General features: G+C 43.7%; 1 protein-coding gene across 2 annotated transcripts; it reads right to left on the reverse strand.

The window, feature by feature from the left end:
• Window positions 1-538: 538 nt before the first annotated feature.
• RANGAP1 (Ran GTPase activating protein 1) lies at window positions 539-21,723 on the reverse strand. 2 transcript variants are annotated; one of them, XM_027662781.1, is made up of 17 exons: window positions 21,638-21,723; window positions 20,995-21,032; window positions 19,311-19,449; window positions 17,952-18,079; window positions 16,978-17,037; window positions 16,133-16,312; window positions 14,737-14,871; window positions 13,403-13,561; window positions 13,123-13,236; window positions 11,531-11,630; window positions 10,743-10,827; window positions 10,193-10,337; window positions 9,580-9,693; window positions 9,138-9,240; window positions 8,203-8,291; window positions 6,275-6,396; window positions 539-1,378 (listed from the first exon to the last, which is right to left on the reverse strand). In XM_027662781.1, the coding sequence occupies exons 3-17, from the start codon at window positions 19,420-19,422 to the stop codon at window positions 1,309-1,311; spliced, it is 1,716 nt and encodes a 571-aa protein (XP_027518582.1). In that variant the 5' UTR covers window positions 19,423-19,449; window positions 20,995-21,032; window positions 21,638-21,723; the 3' UTR covers window positions 539-1,308. The 2 variants fall into 2 exon arrangements, with proteins under 2 accessions (XP_027518582.1, XP_027518592.1); XM_027662791.1 differs by lacking the exon at window positions 21,638-21,723 and adding an exon at window positions 21,119-21,403.
• Between the last annotated feature and the right edge of the window lie 854 nt (window positions 21,724-22,577).

Consider the following 22,577-nt stretch of genomic DNA (forward strand, 5'->3'; position numbering starts at 1 on the left):
GAACGATGAGAGACACTGCTTTCCTGAGTTTGCTGGATCACAGCCTTGCCAAACCTCCCCCAGCCACCCAGTTTCACCAGTGGAGTGCACTCTGCCAGCTGTAGTACATGTTGCATCTCACAACAAAGGAACAGCTAACTCAGTTTCCTTGACTTCTTCCTGGAACTATTTATAATGCATGTTGATGGTAAAGGGAGGATGAACAGTCTCTAACTAAAAACAGAGAGGGAAGGAATAACTCTTTGTTACTTTAAGAGATATGTTGATTCTCACAGGCTTGAAAGAAGAGGGAGCAGGACCAGACTGTGAGCTTGTGTGCTCAGGAGCAGTATGCCACAAACCTGTATGGGCACATGGACAATCCTCCAGACAGATTTAGGGGCATCTGCTGCTACTTGATCAGTGCAAGAAGAAAGCACAGCTCTGCCCAAGAATGACCAGAACAGGCTTCTCTCTCCATGTTCCACACATCCTCAGCTTACTTGTGAACAGTGCACAGTCCCAGTGTTTTGCAAAGGGAGGAGAAAGGGAACACATATTCCACAGGGATTTCATGGATTGTATTAATTTCCAAACCAAGCCTATTTTAATTAAGGAGAGAAGAGAAAGGGCAGGAAGAGGGAACAACACAGGCAATTTCAAAAAAATTTACAATAAAATATGCTTGCTCCCTTAAGCAATGGCCACCAGGGTCAGCCACACTACACAAATATTCCAAGCCACAGCAGAATGGGAAGGGTATATTAAAATACAAATCAACCACACACTGCCTTTGACAAATGGACTTGAAAGAAGAACCGAAGGGGAACACACCTCACCCTCTGACCTGTGAGCAGCACTCCCCAGGCCTGGGGAAGCAGGGGCAGTGGCAGCAGCAGCACAGCCTCCCTCTGGCACAGTGCTGAATGGTATCAGGCAGGAGTCAAAGTCCAATGAAATAAAAGAAAATGCACAGCTGGGCTGATCAGGAGGGGAGCACTTCCAGGCCCCGTGTTAGTCTTGGCACACCCTTGCCAATGCAACCAAAATGGAGAACTCTTCAATTCATGCTGAGCTCACAGTAGCACAGACTTATTTTAGCAGAAGCACCTGCCCTACAGACCAGGGAGTCACTTCAAGAGGAGTAGGAATACAATTCAGCAGGATTTGTCCAAGTTTATGAAAGCAGGAGGAAGGACAGACTTCCTACAGGGGAAGAAGAAAAAAGGACAGCATGTCTGTATGGGCTCTGGGATCCTCTCCCACCACGTGGCTCTGAGTTCTCTGCTGATGACAGTCCTATGAGGAGAGAAGGGCACGTCTTGTCTCTTACAGCTGGTGGAGGGTTTGTAAGAGCATGTGGCGAGCAAATGAGCAGGAGTCAAGAGCACGGTTTGGTCTGTGGAAAGAGGAAAGAGATATTTCAAATACTGAATTTAAGAACTGCTTTGTATCTGACTCTGAATGAGCAAATAAACACTATTTCCAATGCACTGGGCTTGCATGCCCAAAAACCCACAACTTTTGCCCTCAGTTTTCTCTTCTGAAACCATTCTGTCATTGTTGCCCAAATCACTGCTTCTCATTCAGAGCTTGTTGCAAAAAACTCTCTCTCCTGTTGCTGAATCCGAGTCAGGAAGGCAATAGCAAGAATTGGAACATTTATTTCCATAAGCATAAACCAATATATATGACTTATCTCTGCAGCCTAGTGTCTCATTTTGGGTAGAACGAAGTGGGTGGGGGTGGAAACCCCATTCCCTCTCTTTTGGCAATGGGATCTTCCATGAAGATTCACTGTTTAGGGCCCCAAAACACAGAAGACAACCCTGCTCACACTCAAATCTTTCCTTACCATGTCATCTGCTACCTATAACCTGATGGTGACTTTGGTCTCGGGGCTTTTTGAGTCTTTAAAAGAGACAACATAACCTCCTGTCCCCTCTCCCCTGAGGTCAAGTAACACCTGGCTGGCTTTGCTGAGTCACCTTACAGGGTGCCTTACAAGCAACCCACAGAACCTGCAGAACATCACCTGAAAGGGCCTATCTCAGAGGCTGCAATAACAAAGTCTAAATCACACAGAATAATCTGCTCCTTGAAATGAAACAATGGAAATACAGTCACAGCAGGGTTAACATGGGGGTAAATGTCCCTAACATTCCCATTGCCTCCCAGTAACATATATTTCTGTTTCTACAGGCTAATTGCTGGCTAAGCATCACTGAAACATTTAACAGTCTCTATCCATCCATTAGGGAACTTCCTCCAAAAAATGTTAATCCAATGTTTTCCACTGTTCTAAGAGGGGAAATCATTAATTTTACCTCTCTCCCACCCCACCACAGCAAGATAACTTTTAACAATGAATAGCAGTGAAGCCTACTCAATTTGGCAAAGTAGGGTGAGCTGAAATAAAGAATGAAATATTTAGGAAGGAGCAAGGAGTTCACCTCTGGGTTTACAGCACAAGAACAATAGCTGCAGAGGTTGTTTGGTACAGCACTCCATGTCTGCTGCAGTTTAACAGAAGCACATCCTGGAGAAGACTTAACCCTTTTTATTCCCTCAAGAGCCATTCAATGCCCCACACTGAACACTGAACACACAGTCCCAGAATTACAGCTTAAGATCTATCTTCAAAGTGGCTGGGTGAGCTATTTCAGCCCTCAGCTTTGGAAAGCCCAGTCCCATTTGCTATGAGCAGGCTGGTTTCATCCAGGCAGATGCCCACTTTTCAAAATAGAGAACCTGAACTGCTGATGATGATCACAGCAAAGCTCCCTCAGCCTCCACTCCTAACATCAAGCCTCCTCTAACACTATAAGCCTCCTTATTTGCTGTGGAGCTAAACTGCCTGCCACTCTGTGCTACAGACTGTTGAAAGAGGCCATTGATGTGATACAATTCAAAGAGCAGCATTTAAAAAAAAAACACACCACAAACAAACAAAAAACAACCAAACAAAAACCCCAACACCTCCAGCAAGTCACAACTGGGCAGGCATACATCCATATACTTCCAGTGTTTCCACCTAAAAAATTATGGAAAAGCACATGTGGATTCACAGCACCCTCTTGTGTCCAAAAAAACCAAAGTGAGGTCTGACAGCAGCCGAGTAAGATGGATGCTGCTTACAGTCTGTATCCATAATTTTACAATTATTCAATAGAAAACATTGCCTACATCATCAAATTGCCACAAAAGAAAGGAGACAAATGACTACTCCCAAAGCCCCTTGCAGCAAAAGGCAGCAGAGCTCTAGCCTAGGCAGCTACAAGAACTTTACAGCTCTAGAAGCCTGAAAGAGCTAACTGCAACCCAAAAGGGGAAAAACTAGAAAACAGCACAAAAATGCTTTTTTCTCCAAGTGAAGGAATCATGACTTTGACAGAGTGGAAGTAGATTTGTTGCAGAAACAGAGCCCAGATGAGTTCTGAATACTACTATTTTAACCAGTTAGAGGTTTAAGAATAGGACATGACTTTACTCTGACTGAATTCCAAGAAGAGACCAGGTGTGGAGGTTAATTGAGAAGCTGTGCGTTGGTTGTGGCTGGGATGGAGTTAATTTTCTTCACAGTAGCTGATATGGGGCTGTGTTTTGAATTTGTGCTGGAAACAGTGTTGCTAACACAGGGGTGTTTTAGTTACTGCTGAACAGTGCTCCCACACTGTCGGCCTTTTCTGTTTCTCACATTACCCCCCCAGCGAGCAGGCCAGGGGTGCACAAGAAGCTGGGAGGGTACACAGCTGGGACAGCTGACCCAACTGTCCAAAGGGATATTCCATACCACATGGCAGCATGCTCAGCACAAAGCAGAAGGAGGAAGATACATGTGGAGTCCTGCTTTCCTAGAGACAGCACATGGGGGGGGAATGAATTCCTTGTTTTGCTTTGCTCACACATGCAGCTTTTGCTTTACCTATTTACCTGTCTTTATGTCAGTGCATTAGTTTTCTCACTTTTACTCTTCTGCTTCTCTTCCCCATCTCAATGGGGGGAAGGAAGTGGCTGTGTAGGGCATAGTTGTCAGCTGGGGTTAAACCACAACAGGCTGTTTTAACTGGACTGTGTGATTCTTGAACTGTTTACATTTACCTTTTTAAGGATTTAAGAGCTGTTCTCCTTGTTCTCTTAGGGAAAGCATTTTAAGGAATGCATATATTTATATAAAACAAAGGTATATTGCTTGTATATAGTACGGACTTCATTATGCTGCACAGGACATAAGTTTCCCTATAACACCTTGAAAGACAGGGGTTTGCAAACCAAAGCTTCAGCTCCAAGAATTTCATAGCACCAGGGACACTGCAGGCTTGGCATTAGCACCACAGACAGGAAGAGAGATTTGCCTTCTACTGTGAGAGGCTCTTGGCTCTTACTCAGCTTCTACAGAACCTTTGAGCAATCTCACACTTTCAGAAAGAGACTCTCCTCTCTTGTACTTGCAGTGAAATGCTGGCTCTGGAGTCAATGGGATTTTTGTTGATGAATGAATGAAGACCAGAATTGTACTCTTATTTTGTCACATACAGCATCATCTACAGCTGAAAAACACTTACTGGGAGAGGCCTACATTCACACATACTGGGAGAGGGGTGACAAGCGTCTTTTGTGAGCAAAATTTGTTTAGAAGGACACATCAAGTGGAGTTAAGAGGCTACTCTAGGCACTGATATCTGACATGAGCAATTAGAACAGTCAAATGCCCTGAACCAAAGTCCCTTTTTCTGTATTCTCAGCTTCCAGCAATTTAAATTCTGTTTTGAGGGCTGGGCCTTGATCAACAAGCGACATCACAGGCACAGGCAGCAATGTAGGAAACAGCACAAATCCAGTGATCTGTCTGGAAACTTCACATGGCAAGTCCTGATACTTCTTGCTTAAATCTATAATGATTGGGCTGGAAGTATATTTGTTCAGTTGGTAAAGCATATGGTCATTGGCCTGTAACTGCCTAATTCTTAACCTGATCAAGACAAAGAGAAATGTTCCACAAGAAGGGCCTCCAGGTTAGCATCTGCACATGTGTAAACAAGGTATTTTATTTTCCCCTAACTGACCTTAGCATGGCTGGTGGTTATGGACACAAACCACTGCTACACACCAGCTTTGACAGCTTCAGTCATACCAATGCTTGGAAAAATTCTTTTCCCCCCCATCACAAATGGCCAGCTTCCAAGTCCAGTAGAACCAAGACAGACTATCAATACTTTACTGCATTCCTACTGCCCATGTTTCATACTGACCACAAGCATCTGATGCCTCCACTTTTCATCAGCAAGAGATCCTAAACATCTGCATATAACCGATACACCACAAAATTCAGGAAAGTTTAAGTCTCAGTCTGGAACCTGTTAAAAAGCTGCTGTCACCCTACATGGCACATGGTTCATGCTGAGCCAAACAGCCACCAAGCTCCAAAGGGATTTCAGACCTCTGCTGGTTTTGCCTAAAGTGGCATTTTTGGACTGCTTCTCCTCTTGACTGCTGAATAGTAATATGTAATCCTTCCTCTCCTGAGGAAAGGTCTATTTGGTGGGGGTGTTTTTTTCTCAAGTGTCATCAATGCTGAAATTCATACTGATTTAATCCAGAAGAGATATGGCTTCCATAGCCATTTAATACATTAAAGCTAAAGTTGGTGGGGGCAGGGGTTGATTCTATACCTATAGTGGAAATAACAACATTAAATACAGGCAGGCAGTGAAAGCAGCTTCTTCAATACTTATGCTCCCAATTTAGTTCCCAGAAAAATTACTGACTTTGTTGCTGTCACAGTAGGAAGTTTCATCTAGAAACAAATTCAGTCTTTGTGTTTTGCAGTGTTTTCATCTGCTGGTGTTCAGTGTCACACAGCATGACAATTCTGGTAGAGCTCTGCTGACCCTCATACTCAGAAAGATGATTTGGAAGGCACAGTTAGACCCAGTGTACTCACAGTTCACTCAAGCAGTGGTCAGAAACCCAGCAGGTTTCCTTAAGCTCAAAACACCTTTTCTATGACAGGGACTAGCAGTATTTGCTTCAGAGCCACTTTGTTGCAAAGCCAACTTCCCACTATTCCTCCTTTATAATCAGATTTTTATTTTTTTCTTTTTATTTTTTTTTTACTCTGAACCTCACATACTGGAGTAAACAAGATAAAAAGGAGATGCCCATTAAACTATCAATCCTCAATTTCAGAACAGATATTTAGCACACTCTATCAGAACAGCTTGTATGAAGCTATTAACTCAAACAGTTTCACTAGCTCCCATGGAGAAAACTGCATGGCAAGTACAATACTCACTTTGTGACAAAAGCAGAGAGAACCGGGGCCAGAGATTTAGGGAAATAATCCTGTTGGACCATATGGTTCAAGGTCATAAGAATACCATAGAGGCTTGGAACAGCTTTGATTTTCTCTTCACTCTGAGAAATGGACAAGAAGATGAAGTCAGAAATCAATCACAATTTAATCTAAACCACTGTAATTCACAGGGGCACTGAAATTCTCTGTTGAATAGAAGTGTTCCCACACACTGTAAGCAGAGAAAGTTGGTCACTAGATAAAGTGTAATGTTCCACAACACAAAGGTAGCCAATTCCATAGACTCCCAGCACTTGAAATAAAGTATCAAGAATATTCTAGTACTTATCAACTGACAGCAGTAGTAATGGGCAAAGGGAAGTGGTGAACTTGCAAGTGAAACAGCCAAATCTTCTCAGAGGCCCTGTGTCAAAGTGTTCTCCTACAGAATTTCACCAGATTTCAATTCATAAAGAATTCAGTTGCCTTAACAGTTTTTTCTTGTATTATTCTGTTGCTCATTTTTATACTATCTCCAGCTCTTTGACAGGCTTCCTCCAGAACTTGATGCAGTGTTCCCAAAACTGGTCTCAACTGGTTTACAAGATAAAGCCAATGGTCATCCCCGTGCTTACACGATAGAAAAGTTATTCTTCCTCCTAATGTGACACTAACCTACATGCCCCAACTCTTACATTGTTTTTATTTCTCTGCTGCCACTTTGACAAAACCCTTCATTCTGCAGACAGGATCTAGACCTGTGTTCCTAGGTGTATGTATGACCTTGGAGTGCATGGTGCTAAGAGTATCTGTGGCTCATGTGCTTCCAGCTATGTAGGACAGAAAATGGAGTACACTCCCTCTCCACATATCAATGGTTGTTGAATTAAGCACATCACAGTCAGCTGGCTGATCCTCAAGGGCTTTATTATCAAAGCCACTTTGTGGCCTGAGAGAACTCTCCTGGAGGCACTGTGCTTTGTACCTCATGCATATTTGCTATTTTCCATATGGGTCAGAGGTAGGTGGCAGTCGCCAAAACAGGCATTCTGCAGAACAAAATACCACCTCAGGTTCTGTTGACCTTTCTGAGAAGCAGGAAGCACAGTGATGGTCCAATATACAATAAACACAGGGAGAGACTAAACCGATTTTTAGGAAATTAAGACCTATCCATGCATGTCAACAGCTGTCTGTGCCTCAAGCTGGGTATTACTGGAAGGACATTCATAAACCTATTTAATAGCAGTTTCCATTCTCAGCTTCCAGGCCTTGAGGTAGTGAGAAATATTAACCCTTGCAGCACAAGCAGGCAAAGGTGTAAGTTTGCAGACAGAACCTCTCCCCAGTCACCTCACTCAAAGTAAAGCTATAGGTATTCTAATGCCATTCGCAGGTTTCCTCCTGATCTTCCAGGCTTTTTTGCTAAAGTTTATTCCCTGTAGCTACATATTTCACATTAGCACTGGCAAAGAGACTCCAAAGCGTGAAGTTGTACACTACTGATCTGGCATGAATAGTTGGATAAACGTTTTTGAGTTGTGCTATCAAGAAGTGCCCTAAAGGACTAATAATAATGTCAATTAACTAATAATATTGTAGATTAGACTCCTGGACATGGCTTTTTATAGAGACCATAGTCCAGCAGCAGCACTGTTGCCTTACCTGACCTCCCCTACCTTACGAGGATGACTGAGAATGCAGAGCACGCGAAGCAGAAGATGTACAGAGAGGTGACATGTCCTTCATCCTAATGCAACCTTGCAATTTGCAGTTTCTGCTGGACCTGCAGACTTCCATTGTCCCTGGGCATCAGGCATGCACAGGCACCCAGCTGCTTCCATGGCAACATAATTACCCAAAACCCAGCCGGTCTGGTCTTCAACAGCCTAAACAGACCATAACTTAACTCTTTCCTGCTTCCTCACCTTAAGTAGTCCCATGTGGATTAAGAGGTTTGTGATGAATGCATCTGAATTAAATGTGGCAGAACTGAAGGCTTTTTTCATCAAGGCATCTAAAAAGAAATAAGCACATTATATTAAGAAATACAGAAAAAGGACATTTATGGATTTTAAGATTAAAGATTGATCATACAGAAACTCAGAGAATGTCAGCTGTTAAAGGTGTTTTGGGACATAACACTTGTTAAGATTTCAGTTGTCTCTGCAGGGACTAGGTATAATCTCTGAAACAATGACAGATAAAAAACCCCCAGTCCTTAAGTAAAGCAAGAAAAACTCAAACTAAATGCCTAGAATTGTTTGGAAATTCCTGCTTCCAAGCAAGAACACAAAGGGATAACTATTTAGTCCACACACTAATCAAACCTAACCCAAATTACAGCTCCACAATATACTGTGAGGAACAGTCCCTTGTCTGAACATCAGTTTCTGTGTCTTGGCCCATGCTGGAAATCTCTGCTTCCTGAAGAAATTAAAGATGTTTGACTGACAAAAAGAGACATCAACTAGGAGGTCTCTCTTTACTCTCTTGTAATACTACACTGGGGAGGCTCGTTCCTGCAAAATGTTTTTTAAATAAAGAGCCTTGAAAAAGTAACTGACCTTTGAACACAGAACTACTGGCTATTGACAGCCTGGCATCGAGGAGATGCAGGAAGGGCAGCAAAGGCCCACTACAACTGCAGCTATAACAGACAATCATTGTCAAGCTTTTGCAGCACAGGATATATTAAGTTCAGGATGAATCTCTGCTTTCACTCCACACAACAGCACAGCACAGCTCAGTACTTTGTTGTTATCTGCCAGGGGAAAAAAGGCCCAATGGCTCAGCCCACAGGGCAGTGGTGTCCTTGGCACTGGAGCAGGTCACACCACAAAGTAGGGAAAGGCACAGTCACCTGTTGTTTCATGCACTGCTGTTTTCACTGGGGCTTCATCTTTGAAGACTGATGATATCCTTAGGAGAGTTGCAACTACTTTCTCTACATCAGATGTATCTGTCTGAAAGAGAAAAAAAAAAAATAAAGAAATCAGTTCACTGGTCACCAGCTACAGAACATGGGTCTCTGCTAGGGCTGTGGCAAGAATTACAGCCTTCAACTGACTGACATCAGCTTTGCCTTGGCCATAACAACAAGCAAAAGCAACACAAACAAGATTACTCTATGTAGAAGCTCTGATGCCAGTATAAGCATTAACTGCATCACCTGCTTCCATAAGGTTACAAGGGGGATCACCGGAGAGAAGAGGCAAAGCTAGGTCTCAAAAGAAAGTTATCACCTCTGGGGATTAAATAATCCTGAGAGAAAAAAATCAAGCACAGATGACCATCTGACCTACCTGCTGAGCTATCAGCACAGAGCACTTTGGTCCTAGTCGCAGCAGCTTCTCTGGTGATGGGAAAGCAAGGAACGTGGCAACATCCACAGGAGGAGATGGCACTGGAGTTGAAGCCTGAAACAGACAGAATCCATCTCAAATTCATTCTTGGAAGTAAATACATTGGTCCAGCAAAAGCACATGGGACAGGTCAGGACACAGCTACATCTGTTCTGTTTGAAAATTGTTTAAGACTCATGTGAGCCCAGAGTTGGAATAGCCAGATTATGCTGGCACAACTGCATGGTATTTCATGTATGAGGTTCCCACCACTTTCTGAATGTGGGAAGACTTTCTACCTGTGTGTTTTTACAACCACTACTCAGCCTTTCCCTCCATGCATGTGTACACATGCACACTTTTTCAATACTTTCAACACTTTCACACTTTTTTACATTTTCCAAGTAATACATTTTCTTTATTTCCTGAATGTTCTCCCTGTAACAACAGTACCAGTCCCTGCAGGAATGTGAATACCTGTCAGCACTTCAAGTTCAGACTCACTCCAGGTCTTATTTCCTCCTTTACTCTCTTCCAGCTGATGAAACAGGAATCCATCTGGAAGTAAGCTTACCTGTGAATCAATTATCTTCTTAGGCGTCAGTGACTCCTGTTCTTCCTCTCCTCTCTCCTTCAGCTGTTGCTGTTCCTCCTCCTCTTCCTCCTCTTCATCTTCCTCCTCCTCCTCTTCATCCTCCTCCTCCTCCCCTTCATCATCACTAAGGTTTGAGTGTTACACGTTAATTACAATACTTGCAGTTCCTGTATACTGGCACTTAATAACATTTTTTCAAGAACAAAAGAGCAGCCTCTCCTCAAGCTTTATTGCAAGAAGCATATCTCACCTAAAACAGACCAAGAGGACATTAAGGCTTCAGTCACCCAGTTGACAACAGCAAGAAAAGACTGAGGAACGCAGTCAACAGCTAACACTATGGTAAGTCCATGAATGAAAACAAGACACAAGGCATATCCTGCTTATAGAATCCCTTGGCTGTGCTCCATACTCAGACCAACATCCATCAGCAATGATAGAGTTCGTTTTTTGAAATGAGACAGGTGAATGGAAGTGTTGATAAAAATTGTCAGAAGATTTCTGATTCAAACTCTGGTACTCTGCATACCTCAAAGATCCCAGCACAGCTGCCATATTGAAGCCTTCAAGGATCTCATGGAGTTGCTCACATACCTCTTCTCCCAGACAGTTACCTAGATTGATAGAGGAAAGGGAATAGACCTAACAGATGCACACAGGTTTGTTCTACAGGATTTAGCTGTATATTGTGTATCTCTTGTTTCTGAAATCAAACAGTTATAGGCCATTTCTGCACACCACCTTAGAGACAACACAGACCACAGCTATCAGACAGAATCTAACAGCTGTTAAACAAATTTCAGCAGCATTACACAATGGTTAGAGACAAAAACCCCTAATTTCTCAGAGTGTGTTTAAGAGACTTCCTGTTAGTTCTATAAACGGCTCTTGTTCTCAGCAATTCTGAAACAAGGACAAACACCACAGCACCAGTGAAGTGTAGTGACCCAAGGTATGAACAGCAAAAGTCAACAGTAGTCAGAGTTCTCACAGAGGTTTTTGTTTGCAACTATGAAGTATCTGAGATAGCACTGAATAATTAAAGAATTTTACTGAAAACAGGTATATATATCAGTTTAAACTTTCCACCTTATGAAGTGTACCAAAAATGCCTAACAATTAACTGAGTTCATGGTTTAAGAAAACTTTCAGGATCAAACTGTTTCCTGTCCCAGGGTCATGCAAGTTCAGCTACTTAGAGCACTATTTTTTAAATGCTGACTGCAAGACTAGAATATGTGATTCTGTCAACATTCTTCCTAGTGGTTTCTCATTGGAATCAAATGAGAGATATTTTGATCTAGCAAGCTTACTTACCATTGAGATCCAACTTCTCCAATTCTGCCTTATCTTCAATAGCTTCAGCAACAGTCAGAGCAGCATCTCGTTTGATTTCACAGAAAGACAAATTCAGCTCCTAAGAAGCAGAAGAATGTATGTTTGCAGAATTCCTATTAACATCCATCATCCCCATAAACCTCATGTGCTCACAAGTGTCCTGAAAAGACTCTTTTGAAAAGGCTCTCAGGAAAAGATGTGGTTTTAATTGAAAATAAAACCTGACACATACTCCTACCTCATACCTGAAAGGAGAATTTTGAAACATGCTGGTGTTAAGAGCAGGACTACTGAAGGTAGCCATTTTAAAATGCCTAGAGATCACTGCTCACCTAAAAGGTAGCAGACATTTCAGTCCTTAGCAATCAGCTGATTGGAGATCTTCATTTATGAAGGGTCACAAGAGCACTCCAGAACTCACTCTCCAGTAAGTCTAACTGAAGAAAGACAGCTACTGTACCAAATAGACTGGACATTTGCTTTGACAGTTTGGTTGCAAGTTAAGGCCCTCCAAAGACAAGCCATGAGTGGTACTACTTCTGATAAACACAGCCAACAGAGAAATCATGTGGACAGACTAGTAATGGTAAAGTTATTCAACAGCTAGATACCATCCCTCACCATTCCACATTATGCTCAATCCTTACTCAAGAAAGGATTTAATAATAACAGCATAAGGGAAGCAGTCCTTGAACAGAATGAATCAGCTGCGATTGCTTCATGCAACCCTCCCTTAACCCTTTCTGCTCTGGAAAAAAGGGTTTAACTTCTGGCTGTTCATCTCAATATCTCCGTTACTTAAGTTTTCCTGGGAGATTCAGATACAAATTCCAGTAGAACAAGCAAGGGATCTCATACCACAAAACACTTACTTCTTTCTGTACCAGTTCATGCACACAAATAGATTTTAGAACTCAGATGAATTTTTGTCTTTGACTACAAGACTAGAAATTATGTGTTCATCATCCATCTCAGTGCAGTTATAACTCATGGCAGGTGTTTCCAGAGATCCTAGTTTACTTATATTGACTTGACTTCAGCCTGTCTAGAATGTTGTGAGATTCAAGTCCTGTGGAAATACTGATGTAGGAGGTTATGGTATTGCTGAAAAACTAGAAATACTTGGACCTTTGATAGACACCCTAACACAGAAAAAGCATTAGCTGTATGAACTATGAAATGCTGAGCAGACTACAAGCTGTTCATGAAGAGAGACATGTCAGTCCCCACTCACGATGTCCTGAGAAGTTCTAAAAGCAGATACTTCTATTATCAGATTTTTTGAAGAGCACTTGCTGAATTGAACCAATACTTCAAAAACATCAAGTGGAGACTAAACAGATCACTGGTACATCTCCATGCAGAATAGCCCTAGCTGAATGTAGTGATGCCAATGATCTCCAACACAGCTTATTGTTTTTCAGTTGTGAACACAGCCTGCACTGAAGTGAATCCCACTTTAAAGTAATCAGTAGTGGTAGGAGAATGGACAGGAAAAAAAAACAACAACAAAACATAAAATGCTGAATTTTCCATTTCTCAAAAAGAGTTGGACAGCAAGAACACGATACCTTTAATTTGTGAAGCCCTTCTTTAACAGCATCAGCAATAGCAACAGCACCCTTTGAACGCACCAGACAGTCTCCAAAGTTGATCACTTCAATCTGCCGAAGCGCCTTCAGAGTCTGCAGAGCAGAACAGCACAAATTTGAAACACACATGCAAGTAAATGAATGTCCTACCACTTCTAGAATGTCATCTTTCCCATCACAGCATGGCATGTGGTTCCACTGACCCAAAGGTGCCAATGCTAACTAGACTTACTCAAAGCAACCGCTTAAAACAACTCACCTCTGCCATGGCCACAGCTCCTTTCTCTGTGAAGGTGTTGTCATTCAAGTTTATAACCTTAAGCAGTGGGTTGATAGCAAAGGCCTGTGCCAGTGCTGTTATGCCAGGATGGTTAATTCCATTCTGAGGCATATGGACCTCTTCTAGAGTCCCAATGATCTGGGAAAGGATGCAGATAAACCTGTTAGAAAACATACTTCGACTTGAGAGTATACTGCTCTACTCTAGGATTTGCTTAAAATTGCTTGAGTTTCAAAACTTCATCAGTTCTTCCACAGAGAATTACTCACCAGCAATGATGGCACAAATCTAAGTAAAATTAACGGCTCATGGCAAGAGTCAGATTAACACAAAGCCCTGATTCAAAGAGCCACAAGTATCATCCTCCTACTGTGCCTACTCTAGATAACTTAAAACGAGTTCTTTACCTGCGGTTCAACAGCACTGAAAGAGACCAGACACCATCACTGGATATGGTATTTTTCTAATTAAGATCTACACTTTGCCCCGATTGCAGAAGCAAACATGTAAGAAAGTTAGTATGAGCATTTTTTATGGACTAAACAGCATGTCACAAAACATGGTAATTCATCCCATTTTGGTAGTGCCATTGTCTTAATCCTCCATTAATCACTTTGTTATGCACCTCTCAAGTATTTAAGAAGTCCTACTTCTTAGTCAAAAATCACATCCAGACAGTTCTTTAGGAAAAAAAAAGTCAACCTGTAAGCTGCAGTATCATTATTAATATACCTGACAATATGCATTATAATTCCGAAGTCACTTCTAGCAGCAATTGAGAGAAGAAAACGGAATTAGGTGGCCCCAACCACAGTGAATTCTCTTCCTCCAACAAAAGTGAAAGTGGGACAGTGACAGCTAGAGAAAGCTAGGCAGTACTTTGAGCCCCTACCAGATCCTAGCAAAAGCACTGGATTGCTTTTACCAGATGATTGTGCAAAGTAGTACACAAGAGGTCAGCTGGTACACCTACCCCAGTGCCACATAACATCCATCAGCACAAGAGGAGGAAAAGGCATAGGACTACTATTAAATTACTCAGAAGACGACTATTTCTTCCTCAAGTAACTACTTTACACAGCCACTAGTTATGTGTAAAGGTCATAACCAGTGTTTTGAAATTCAGGTCGCAATCAATTCTAATTCCACTGATTGAAGACACCAGTTTCAGCAGCAACATCGCAACTTTAGTGAACCAACCACCCGCTCCTGCCTCCAAGCTGAGGCAACCTCTGTGTGCATTATCTTTAGCACTAGCACTGAATCACACCGTGCTCCAGTTTGCTGTCAAGAAGATCTGGTTTGGTACTTACCCCAAAGGCCTCAGCCAGGGCAGTGGCACCATCATTCTCCAGACGATTTCTGCCAGCCACAAATATTTTCAAAGCAAGAGGCTTGCCCTGAGCACTTGATTTCCTGTGACACTCCTTCAGAGCGGCTGCCAATATCTAAAGATAAAACAAGCAGTAAATACTACCTCAGCATCTCATTCTAAAGGAATCCAACTGTGTTCTGTAGATCCACCTCAAGAAATACTTTGGTCATCACTGAAATGTACCTACTTCTACAGCAGGGTGTACAATAAAGCTGTCTGTACCTACGACACTTGTACACTTGTCTTAGGCAAGAACTGATAATTTTGCAACACCAAGTCATTAACAACATTTGGTTCCTAAACATGCAAACACATAGGCTCCTAGTGATAACAGTCCTGGTTTTCTGTTTCATTCAACAGGCAGCCCTTCACTACTAGGTTTGACAATACTGTTCACTCAAATCCGAGGCTATTAGCTCTCTCGACATGGAATCTAGTGTTTAGGATAGAACTGTTTTCCTATCTTGGAAAAATGGATAAGATTTCTATACTTAATTCTGAAATTTATCCATGAAAACATGTAGGGGGGTGGGATCTTGAGACTGGAGAAACGGGCCAACAAGAATCTCATTAAGTTTAAAGGGAAATGTGCAGTCCCGCACATGGAGAGAAACAACCTCATGTACTGGGTTGACCTCATAAGCTGGGAGTCAGAGGGGCAATGATAGCCTGGCAGAGAAGAACCTGGGGGTCCTAATGGGTAGGAAGTTGACTATGAGCAGGCAATATGCACTTGAAGCAAAGGAAGTCTACTGGGCTGCCTTAGGAAAAGCACTGACACCAGGTCAGTGATCCTTCTCTACTCAGCCCCGTGAAATGCATCCAAGTACCAAGTCCAATTACAGGCTCCTAGATGGACATAGTGGGGCAAGTCCAGCAAAGGGTCCCAGGGTTGATTAAAAAATTGGAGAATTTTACTCACTAGGAGAGACCTGACAGCTGGGATTATTAAGGCTGGAGAAGAGAAGGCTCTGGGGGGAGATACTATCCTTGTGTAAAAACAACTAGAACAACAGGATGAGGGGAGGTGGTGGTGTAAAGAAGGTACAGCCAGACAAAGGCACACAAACTAATGCACAGAAAATACCATTTAAGCACAAACTCCCTTTTTTACTGTGAAGATTATTAAACACTGGGATAGACTATTCATACAGCTTGTGAAGTCTGTATTCAAAACCTGACTAGACATAAGCCTGAAGAACCTGGTCTAGTTGCCTTGAGCAGGGGAGTTGACAACCACCAAAGATAGCTTCCAACCTCAACCATTCCATGTAGGGTAGTCTGAAGTCAAATCCTGGCTCTGACCTCATTCCCAAAGAGGAGACAACCCTTACCTTGCCACCACCAATGCCCATGCCACAGTTATTGAGCTTGAGTTCCTGCAGAGTGTAGCATGCAGGGCTCTTCAGCAGAGCCTCAAAGCCACGAACACCATCTGGCCCAAAGGCATTGTCACTCAGGTCCAGCTCCACCAGCTGGGCTCCAGCAGTGATGAGTGCATCCCCCAAAGAGATCTGTAAGGAAACAGATGGCAGTGGGTGGGAGGGAATGGATTAACTTCTAGTGACAGCATCACTGCAGTGGCTAGGCATTACAGTGATGCTGCAAAAAAATTTCCACTTTGAAGACATTCTGCAAAGCTGCATGGGGAAATAAAATTTTACAGCTAAATCCAGAGAAGTTGTGCAAATTAAGCTAAAGATAACCATAAGGTAGTGACCCAGACATTATCCCATCCCTTTAGGTCAAATATACACTTTTTAAAGGGGGTCTCTCCCTCTACATTGCTGAAAGAAATATTGGTTTTATCCTGTTGAGTTTATCATGTTTTTTCTTCACAGGACTCAAGGAGGCAGGGAGCTCTGTAATGGTCTTGGAAGACATAGTCATAAGATCTATTTAGAAAGCTTAGCTCTCATTCTATCTATTGGATCACAAAGATGTTTCCCCCAGAGACAAGCTCCTTTGCTAGCATGGATTTGCATTTATTCTTTAATCAACTCTTCTCCACCTCATACAGGAGGAGCAAAAGAGATGCGCTCACCTGTTCCAAGATATTTAGTGTTAACAGTGCAGAGAAGGATCAGCTCTGTACCAAAAAACATACTCCCACAAAAAGCACGACAGGTGAGAAAAGAGGTTGCATTAGTCAGAGGTCTCAGATCTAGTTTTTACTTACCAAAGCAGGGGGAATCTCAGACCTTAGCCTCCCTGTAAACATGTCACTCCAATGGCACCTCTAAAATAAGAAATATACAAATAGAAACCACTGAAATATCTAGGTCAACACACTTGTAATAAAGATTTACATGTACAAGCTGCATTACATCACTGTGGACAGCTTAAGGCTGTTTCCCTTCCCTGGGGTTATCAGTTGATTGTCATTTGACCACTAAAGGGCTGCAAGAACTAGTGTTACATTCACTTCACTTGCAAGGACATAAAGGCACTGAAATGCACACTGGAAATAACACAATACAAGAATTCTTGCTTATATTCAACCTGGAATTCTTTTCTGCTGAGAAAATTACCACAGAAAAAAGCAACAGGAAACTGAAGGATACATCAGGAATGCAGATTTTACTGAGGTATGGAGCTCAACAATCTGAACTTGCCTGAAAAGTCACACTTGGATGATTAATGTGTATCAATGTTGCACAACACTCTCCTTCCAAGGACACTGTCTCTAGCAGCACAGCACCCCCTTAATATCAGGCTAGAGCAACAGTAGGGAAACATAACTTGGGCACAAATAAACCTCCTGTTGCATTTCCTTCATTATTTCCTCCCTAGTCATTCTCTGAAGACTCATTCTCCAGAAGATCTGACCCAGCTTTTCCATTAGAACTTAAGGTTTTGTTGCCATGGTTCTTTGTTTACAGATGCTGCCTCTGCAGAGAGGTTCTCCCTCACACACAGTTTCCTGGTCTTAATATTGGAAGCCGCCTAAACAGGAAGGTAAGAATGCAGAAAGTGTTCCCACTATCCCCAAGTCATGCTGTATTTTCATATGGTTGTTCTTCCTACTGGAAGAGCCACCATGCAAGCTTCAGGACAAACTCAAGGCAGGTTTCTGCAGAAACAGCCTAAAGAGGCTGTCAGTATTTCTGCATTACTTGCCTCCCTTGACAACTCTTAACTTTAGGATCTCACCTTGAGCTCACATTTCTTCTCCAAGGCTTTGGCAATGACCTTTGCTGCCTCCACACCCACTGTGTTGCCTTCCAGGCGCAAGGCTTCCAGGCCATCAAATTCCACAATTTGCTTGATCACTTCTTCAGCTGCAAAAGCAAATAATCTAGTTGGCCTTTTAACCATCATCTTGGGTACTACAGTAACTGTCTGATCCAGCAATACTTGCTCAACGCTACCTTTAGCAAAAACAGTTGAACAACACTATGTGAAAGAACCCTGAAACAACAATAGGAAGAGAGTTAAAATGTCAGGTCACTAGAGAAAACATCCTCTATGCCCTACCCTGCCTTCTCATAATTTGCTTCTAGTTCTATTCTGATAGCCATCCTCCTATTTGCAGAAGTAACTATCCTTACTCCTAAATAAGATTCCTCTGTCATTCAGCACATGGTTTAGTAGCCAGATTGCATGTGTCTACAAAGGTGCAAGGACTAAGTTAAAAGCTGATGGGAATTAGTGCCACTTCATCAGGAAGAAGTTCCCAGTGACTGGCAAAACTTCAGCAGATGTCTGTTTAGCAAACATGTCAGGGTGGAATGATTTAATTCTAGAGTAATCCTATGCAAGGTAAAGGAGCAGGCTGCAGAGTCTCCCCTGTCAGCGGGCACTTGTTATCATTCCCAAGCTCCAAAGTGTGTCCCCATAGTTCAGTGCCTTTGCTTTACTAAAGTGACCTATAAAAAAAAGCATCACCTTTGGAATTAGTTAAAAAAAAAAAAAAAAGTAAGCACTACAGCAAATAAATCTCTGAAAAGCATGCTGTTTTTCTTGGAGTGGTAGAAATGTTGATTAAGAATATATACATTTTCTCCAGATATCTACTACATTAGCAGCCACTGTAAGACTCTTATTATGAAATAAGCATACACCAACAAGAGAGAGATTCCTGAAAAAAGCCCAACAAGATAAGAGGCTAACAAGTCAGAATTTGGAAAGAAAATTAACTATTGCAGCAGACTAATGTATCAGCCCATTCTTCTGTGCAGGTCTTGTTCCAAAATCTGTGATCCACTTGCTTAACTGTTTTTAAAAAGAACGCTGACTTCTAAAGCACAGCAACTGTCAAAAGTACTTAGGGAGAACACCAGGAATACAAGAATTACAAACCAGGGATTCAAACCCCAGTCCCGGCAGCTGCAGCACTGCCAGGGTACCAGGTCAAAGCAGGATACCAGAAGGGAAGGAAATGTCTCTGTCAGAAGCAGCTGCATGACCCTCGCATCTATAACTTGTCCATGCAGGATTAGTGAGAGGTGTACCACAAAATTTTACAACTTCAGGGAGACACTTCCCAAACACGAGAGTATTTTCTCTTACCATCTTCAGCTGTGTTCAGTTTAAGGCTCTGGCCTTTGAAGCTCAACTGTCCACCACCCACTTTGGTTTTGGCAAGTGACTCCGCAAGCTTAGTGATGTCTTCTGATGCCATTTTCCTGCTTTTTCCAGAAGTTAAGAGCTGTCAATTAGAAGAATTTATCATAAAAAACCCTCAAACTACAATACCTAATCTGTGTGATTAACCATATTTATTTGAACACTAATGTGCTTTTTGTTACTGAGCTATCTAACTGAGTTTTTAGTGTCATTAGTACTTTCCCCAGAGCTCACCTGGGATAGCTAGGCTAGATTAATATTCTAAAGCCAACCAGTCAGATGGTGCCAACTCTTTCAGTACTGATGAGACTTGGGTTTTGATGGAGTTGTTACACTTCAAAAATAAACAGTATGTAAAACTATGGATTAAGGCCACATTAAGACATTACTCTTTGTGCAACACCAAAAACTACAATGTAATATTCCTCTCTCCTCAAACCCCAATGTTTAATATGTGCTGCACTTCCCCCTGCTCTCCAAAGCAAGCTAGAATGAACACAACTGTTCTTCTTTTCCAGTGATATCCCCAGCAGTGCCCTTGTCAGCACAGTTCCAGAACCACTGAGTTGCTGAAAACACTGTGTGTGCTGCATACAAAACTATCTGAGGCTTCCGGGTTCTCTTTCCTTTCAGATGTCCCACACAAATTTCGTCACACATTAAACAGGATGATCTTACACTCACAATAACTTAGCTAACATTTTGCTTTGAGGCATAAGTTTGAAGCTAGCCATGCCTAGTACCATCTGCATAGCATTATTTAATGAATATTAATCACTGTGTGAAGGAACTGGCCTCCATCCACTCAGCAGGATAAATAGACTATGTTTCCTCCGCTGGGATAAAAGACTACACACATCTAATGCTTAGAAGCCACATACTTAAACAGACTTCAGATGTGAAAAGGGATGAACTTTCATTCCTACAACAGAAAACCCTTCCCTTCCATTCTTGTCTGACTTAGAAGTGACCCTGCACCCTTGTAGCTCTTTGAGCTCAACAGCATTGGCTTTAAACAAACCCCTAAACAAAAGCTGTATATACAAACTTTCCTCCTGATACCCAGCTGTGAAGCCTCCAGTTTCCCCAGAGTATGGCTTTTCTTCAGGGGTGATTAATTTTAATATTGCTTTTGGACATGGGGGCAGCGGAGGAAATCTCCAAGGCTGATCGACATGACTTTTCTCAGATGACTATCCTCTCAAGTAGGTGCTGCCGATAGAAGAATGCTCACATAACTTACTCCACTCCTACCAGGCCACACATACACCAGACTGGTGGACAACTCCCAGCCTCTGCCAATCCAAAGTTAAGAAAGAAGAGAAACAGGACATCCTCCAATCCTTCAAGGTTTTCCCAGACGGGACCAGAAGTTAGGATCTAAAGAAAATAATTGAACTGTTCTCCCAGTTCAATTATTTACTTGACTTTAAAAATCAGTTCTGTTCTACTGTGATGTTCTTCTCTACAGGTGCACTCACCCCCTTGGCTTCTCCTTCCTTTAAGTCTCCCTTTATTTTCTTCACCTTACACACAGACTACTTCCTAATCTCAACATACAAATCCAGCATCACATCCTGAAGCATATTTTATTGCAAACGTCAGCCACACCCAACCATCAACCTACCAGAGGTCTCTTCTCTGCTACTTCTTCTACAGGAGAGGTTTTGAAAAAAAAAATAAGATTGAGGAGTTAGTCTGTTTGGCAATTAAACCAAGACCTAGAAGTGCCTGAAGACAGGTTTCCTCACTACTTAAAGACTGTGTGAAGAAGGTGGATGTTTCCCGATGGTCAATAAGTGAGTTCAGACGAATGTTGTAGCGGCAACACTTTGTCCACCCCAGCAGACAACACACTGGGCACCTGCCGTGGTGTCCCGAGGAGGAGCCCGCTCTGCTCGCCCAACAGCGGGGAGCCCGGCAGGGCGGGGTGACAGCCCGAGGTTCCTCCCAGGCAGCCCCTGGGGGCGGTGGGGGCTCCTTTCTTCCCCCGCGGGCACAGCCGAGCTCCGGGCACGCCGCCGCCCGTGACCGCCCTGCCCCACCCCACGGGGCCCGGGCCGCGCGCGTCACCCCCACCCACGAGGGGGGAACCCGCGTGCGCGTGGGCGGGGCGCGCCCGGGAGCGCCCCCCGCAGGCGGAGCCGGGGAGCGCGTCAGCCCGCGGGATGGGACCGCCTCGCCTCACACACGGCCCCCACGCACGGACCCCTCTCCCGGCCGATAACGGCGGCCGCCGTCTCGCCGCCCGTCCCCTGCCCTGCCCTCACCTGCCCTCCGCGCCGCGCGGGTCCCGCCGCCGGGTGCCGGGGACGCGCCGGAGCCTCGCGCCGCCGCCGCCGGGGCCGCTGGGTGAGGGGCGGGCGGGGGAGGCGGAGGATTTGAACGCCGGCAGTTCTGCTCCCCGCGCCGAGATTGGCTGCTGCGCCCTGACGTCACGGGGCGCGCCCCTCCGCCTCACCGCAGCCCTGTCGCGCCGCGCGGCGCGTGGGCGGGGCTGCGTAGGCTGGCGGCCGCGGGGCACGCCGGGAGGTGTAGTCCTGCCCTCGGCGCCCGGTGTGGCGGCCGCCACGCCGGCCTGGAAGGGCTACGTGAGTCTGTGCCCGCGCCCCTTCCACAGCCCACGTCCCGAGAAGCTGTCGCCCGGCGAGCTCCCGCATGCCGCAGAAGGACACGCGTGCCTTCCGGTCCCTGCAGATCAATTTGTACTTGTGCGTTACTGTCAGACCTTTCTGCTGAAGAAGATGCTTCACAGAATCACAGGATCAATTAGGTTGGAAAAGACCTCTGAGATCATCGAGTCCAACCTATGACTGAACATCATGTCAACTAGACCACGGCACTAACTGCCAAATCCAATCTTTCCTTAAACACCTCCAGGGACAGTGACTCCCCCATCTCTCTGGGCAGCCCATTCCAATGTCTAACCACCCTTTCAGTGGAGAAATTCCTCCTACAGTCCAACATAAACCTCCCCTGGCACAGCTTAAGTCTGTGTCCTCTCATGCTGTCACTTTCACCCAGGAGTGCACAGTCATTCCTGCTTAAGGATGCAAAAAGCATTGGTTTGCATGACAGCTCCATGTGTACATTGTGCTTGACATTTTCTTTCTGAGTATACGAACAAAAGTACATCCAATGAAGTGAGGTGAGCTGTGCATAAACTTGCCTGCTACTGCAGTAGATTTGCACAGCACCTCAGTCCCTTCT

The sequence above is a fragment of the Corapipo altera genome, unplaced genomic scaffold, assembly GCF_003945725.1.
Source record: "Corapipo altera isolate COAL_440 unplaced genomic scaffold, ASM394572v1 1, whole genome shotgun sequence".
NCBI classification, from domain to species: Eukaryota; Metazoa; Chordata; class Aves; order Passeriformes; family Pipridae; genus Corapipo; species Corapipo altera.

What these genes read in the sequence shown, in the direction of transcription:
- RANGAP1 (XM_027662781.1), bottom strand. Translation starts at nt 19,422, where the DNA reads ATGGCATCAGAAGACATCACTAAGCTTGCGGAGTCACTTGCCAAAACC. An exon ending in AGAAGAAATGTGAGCTCAAG is followed by an intron (nt 17,038 to 17,951) that starts GTGAGATCCTAA and finishes TTCTTATTTTAG; the next exon opens with AGGTGCCATTGGAGTGACAT. An exon ending in AGCAGTGCATGAAACAACAG is followed by an intron (nt 8,292 to 9,137) that starts GTGACTGTGCCT and finishes ATTTCTTTTTAG; the next exon opens with ATGCCTTGATGAAAAAAGCC.